We start from the raw sequence: 5060 nt of genomic DNA, 5'->3' as shown, positions 1-5060 counted from the left end.
ATTATTATCATTATCTTTCTTAATATAATTATTTTCATCATTATTTCTAGAATTTTTATTGTTATTATTATAATTATTATTATTTCTATCATTATTTTCATTATTATTATTATCATCATCACCATGATTATTACTATTTTCATTATTACTACTATTATTATTACTGTTATCCTTATATTTACTGTTGTTATTCCTCTTATTATTACTATTGTTATTCTTGTTATCATTGCTTTACTGTTGTTATTACTGTTATCATTACTATTGTTTTTACTATTATCATCAATATCATGATTGTTACAATTTTCATTATTGATATTATTATAATTATACATATATATATTTATCATTATTACATATATTATCTTTATCACGTCTAATATCATTATTGTTGTTGTTGTTATCATAATTAACAGTGTCATTATTATCCCTATTATCATTATTATCCTCATTATTATTATCCTCATTATTATCATCATCATCATCATTATTATCATCATCATCCTCATTATTATTATTATTATTATTATTATTATTATTATTATTATTATTATTATTATTATTATTATTATTATCATTATCATTATTATCATCATTATTATTATTGTTATTATTATTATTATCATTATTATTGTTATTAGTATTATTACTATTACTATTACTATTTATATTACTATTACTATTATAATTATTATTGTCATTATTATGATCATTATCATTAGTTATTTTTATTATAATTATTAATACCATAATCACTATTATCACTATTATTATTAGTAGTAATAGTAATAGATTAGTAGTATCATTATTAAAACTATTATCATTACAGTTATTATTGATACAGTTATTAGAATTACTATTATTGTTATCACTGTCAAATCATTGTTATAAATGTCATTACTATTGTTGTTGCTATCATTATCTTTAGTAGTAGTAATAGTATTAGGAGTATTTTTAATAGTAATAGCTGTAGTAATGATGATGATTATTACTACTACATGGAGATGCATACTTCTTAAAAGACTACTATTGTGCTACTTCTACTGTAATCACACACATGTAAATTTGTTTATCTACATATATACACAAACGTATATCCTATGCTTATAATGAAACTATGGTTATCAACAATCAGTGAAATTCTTAAGACTTAAATCATAAATAGAGAGAGCTAATTTTACCCTCTCAAGCTATGGAGTGCAATCTCTCATGACTGTTATCATTAGCCCCATCATTAGTACACCTATTTCCATGTTATTCTCATGGCATGCAATATCATTAACATTATTATTACAAATATCTCAACAACCATTTCTGTTCATGAGAATGACCTGAAATTCATCATAGACATTATTGTTGTAATTTTCTGCAAAGTGATAATTTCATTGTATTTTTTATCTTTATGGTTAATGATTTTATGTATTTAAATTTTCGTCATAGTTATATATACATCTTTAACATAATTTAAGTTGATTGAGGTTATTATTTACAAAATAATTTTTAACTACAGTAGGCTTATTATCATTATAAATTTAACATTTGTCATCATATCACCACTGTTGTTCCAATTACATATTTCACTCTACGCAATTACTATGATTTCCACAATTATCTGCAAATTCAGTAAAAGTCCTTACTGACCATTTCCATCTATAACTTGATGTGAAAATTATACAAAACATAAGATAAATTACTTTACCATATAATACCAATATTCAATAATTCTTTAACAAAAAGGATACAAACAAGATAATCATTGTATAAAGTTTATTCAAGAAATATTTCTTCACAGTTTTTCATAAAATACTTATAAAAATTTTGTACCCTGTATGAAGTTATTACAAATTACAGAATCCGAGGTACAAGTAGCAACACAATAATACAAACCTTGCATATCTGAAATTATCTTTCAAAGGCTATGCAGTCATAGGTTAGTAAAACTACAGTACCTTACATGAAGGTAAATAAAAAAAACAATAATATCTAAAAGTTTCACAGTACTTAAACAAATCCGCAAATGTTGAAGATACCCTACTAATTCAATAAATACAACATAAATTAAATCATGCACCATAAGTAAAATATTATCACATAAATAAAATGATCAATTCTGGTCATCTTTAGTCATTGAACCAACTAGTCTCTTCTGCCGATACTATTTTTGAGGCATCTGTCTAACATGAAACTTGTCTTACTTCAACTTATCTAGAATTTCATACGTTGTGCATCTCTCCTCATGGAAAATGCATGTAAGTTGTACATTTTCTATGGATAGGCATACATGTTCAGTGTTAGCCCTATGTAGAAATATTGGTTTTAGTATACACATCAGCCTACTGAAACTACTGACTACATTTGTATCCATCAAAATATCTTTTCTCAGGAAACAGACACACTCCTTAAAAATTCATCTGCTCTTGGAGATTTTGCTTCACAAAGTCTTTTACAGACAATGAGGAAGACACCACAGATAATCTCACATCCTTCTGATGTCTTAGAGTAAAAACGAGTTTTCTTATTGTTCTTTTATAAGGCTTGTTGATCAGTCTCTTAGTGCTTTGGTAAACTTCTCTTTCAATATACTCGGCAAGGACTTCAATAGAATCACATTCTTTTTTATCCTTTGCATCTTTGTCCTCATCCTCATCCTCTGACTTTTTTCTTTTTGATTTATGTTTAGTATCTTTCTTTTCTTTTCTTTTCTCTTGTTCTTTTGCTTCATCTGAACTCTGACCTTCTGCACCATCTTCCCTTTTTAGACCATCTAATATCATCTGTCTTGCAGAATTCCGAAAGTTTTGGGTTTTGAGGTCGCATTTAACCTCAATTACTGGCCTTCCAACTTTGCTATGTAAGTGGTCTTTCCACAGCTTGTACACCTTCTTTGCTTCTGCTGCAATTGCTTCATCTTTACTCTTACTTAACTTGTAAACGGTCTTACCTGTAACAAACATATAATATAATTTATCAGGTTTATGAGGTTGCATAGTTCTTTCTTGGGGAGTGCCTTAAAAAATTTAATAAAGGAAAAATACTTCTATAAAAAGTCATTTATAGTAAATCCTAAAACAAATCAAATTAATATTCAAAGCAGACCACTCTAATGCTTACACATTTACAAATGTCATAAAGGCTAAATCTACCTCCAAGTATGTTCCAGTTGCATCATGAACATTAAAATGGCTAAGTAAGCAAAATGATGTAAAGAGACAAATATTATACTAACCAAGCCCAGTCTTTACGAGAATTTCCTTCGCCGGCATTTTCTTCCTCAGATGTTTAAGTGTGTCGATCTTCAACTCCTCCTTCGTGTCGCTGCGTTCCAGAACGATCTTGGCTCTCTCAAGATCTTCTATAATCACAACACCCTAAGAGAACAACATGTTAAATGAGGAAAAAAATATTGCAGGAAATATCTTGACATAATTCCTCATTATTTACAGATACCATGAGAGTCATTTTTATTATGGTTTTAGTATTACAGATACCATGAGAGTCATTTTTATTATGGTTTTAGTATATGTTCCAGTGGTTTTCTATGTTTCCTACACAATATTACGATAAATTTTGTTTGCTGAGCCCATGAATCAACATTGCAACAGCTAAAAAAAACATTTAAATTTGAATGTTTATTCATGTCAAATCTCTGCGGTGTAGGATGAAATCTTCACCCAATGACTACAGGTTTATGTATTGTTCCCTGTAGTTTTTTTTGTGAATTTTGTTACATGCAAATGACTCTACATGTGGGACAGCCACCAAGGAGTCTATCAGTAGGGCCTATGATTTTGCCCTATTTCCCCATTCCTTGAATTTACAGGAAAATGTTTTTTTCTTTCCTATACCATTAATACTAATATTGTTATTATTCTTGATATTATGATTATTAAATCATGATTAAAATATTGATAAGATTAAAGACAAATAATACAAATGAAGCTTTCCAAAAATCAAGGAAAAGAATAAACAGGTGAGATAGGTAAGACTAATAACTGACTCCTTGGCGACTACACACTCGTTGGGCCATCCATGTGTAAAAACAATACAAGAACTTTTATTACAGTGGGTATGGAATGAATTCTTGCCCTTCACACTGATTGGGTTAAATATTTTGTAAGAAATAACCACATTCTTTGAATAGCAAATTTTTCTAACTTAACTAAGTATATTACGTATAATTCAATAAATCACAGTTGCTAGCCAATAACTTACTGAAACATCTATTTTGCAAATACAAAGAAAATGTTTGTTACTCATCTCACATCAATTACTAAATATACCAAATAACTTGACACAGGTTCTTAACTGAAAAGTGGTTGTATAGACTACTATGGATCTGTCTATTTCAAAAGTATGCAAGTTCTGTGCAGTTTGCAAATAAGAATGGCTATATTAAAAATAAATAAATAAATAAATAAAACTTCCTTTTATCAACTGTCATTAAAGTAATGTGATATTCATACCAATAAGAAAATCCTTTTGATCTCCCATTTTCTATTAGATTTTAATCTTAAAATTAGACTATTAGGATATATTCATCATCACATAAAAAAAGAAAATGTATTACCAACTGCAACTTACAATATCTTTATATATTAACACTGCAGTGCCAGTAAGAAAGGCATAAAATTTCCATTACTACAACATAAATTACTTTACCTTTAATGATTCAATGGTAGACTGTTTATAATTTCTTATTCCACCTTTTCTTGGACTTGAAGACGGAGAACTTTTTGGCATGCGAACAACAAATTTATCCATGCTTCTGATAAATCTAGAACAGTGAATTCAACTGACTATCTGAAACCAAAAGATGCTCTGATTACTAGATATTATGATAAGACTTACTTAAATCAACTGGTAAAAAAAAAAAATAAGAAGAAATATATGCACAAAATCATAATATCATCAACCTCAGAATTCCAGTGAAGATCAATAAGAATAAATAAAGAAAAAAATACTTTAGATTACTCATCATAATCAAGGGTAGCTACTAGTAAATCATTAGGTAATGGGCAAAAAAACACATATGTTCTCAAAATAAAGATCTTATAGACCTCACA

At 27.8% G+C, this 5060-nt stretch overlaps 1 protein-coding gene across 2 annotated transcripts in view; it reads right to left on the bottom strand.

Moving 5' to 3' along the window:
• Nucleotides 1-1749: 1749 nt before the first annotated feature.
• The window catches only part of LOC125047102 (transcription elongation factor A N-terminal and central domain-containing protein 2-like), a 3921-nt gene continuing 610 nt past the window's right edge, over nucleotides 1750-5060 (bottom strand). The window contains exons 2-4 of one of the 2 annotated variants that reach the window (XM_047645209.1): nucleotides 4657-4797; nucleotides 3224-3365; nucleotides 1750-2938 (exon numbers count right to left, since the gene is read on the bottom strand). In XM_047645209.1, the coding sequence (XP_047501165.1) occupies nucleotides 2397-2938; nucleotides 3224-3365; nucleotides 4657-4758 (786 nt within the window). In that variant the 5' untranslated portion in view covers nucleotides 4759-4797 and the 3' untranslated portion in view covers nucleotides 1750-2396. The remainder of the gene's footprint in view (nucleotides 2939-3223; nucleotides 3366-4656; nucleotides 4798-5060) is intronic. The other variant, XM_047645210.1, reaches the window with a different exon arrangement.

The sequence above is a fragment of the Penaeus chinensis genome, chromosome 40 (assembly GCF_019202785.1).
Source record: "Penaeus chinensis breed Huanghai No. 1 chromosome 40, ASM1920278v2, whole genome shotgun sequence".
Classification (NCBI taxonomy): Eukaryota; Metazoa; Arthropoda; class Malacostraca; order Decapoda; family Penaeidae; genus Penaeus; species Penaeus chinensis.
Note: the sequence above shows the minus strand (reverse complement) of the source record. Positions and strands in the feature narration are given on the sequence as shown.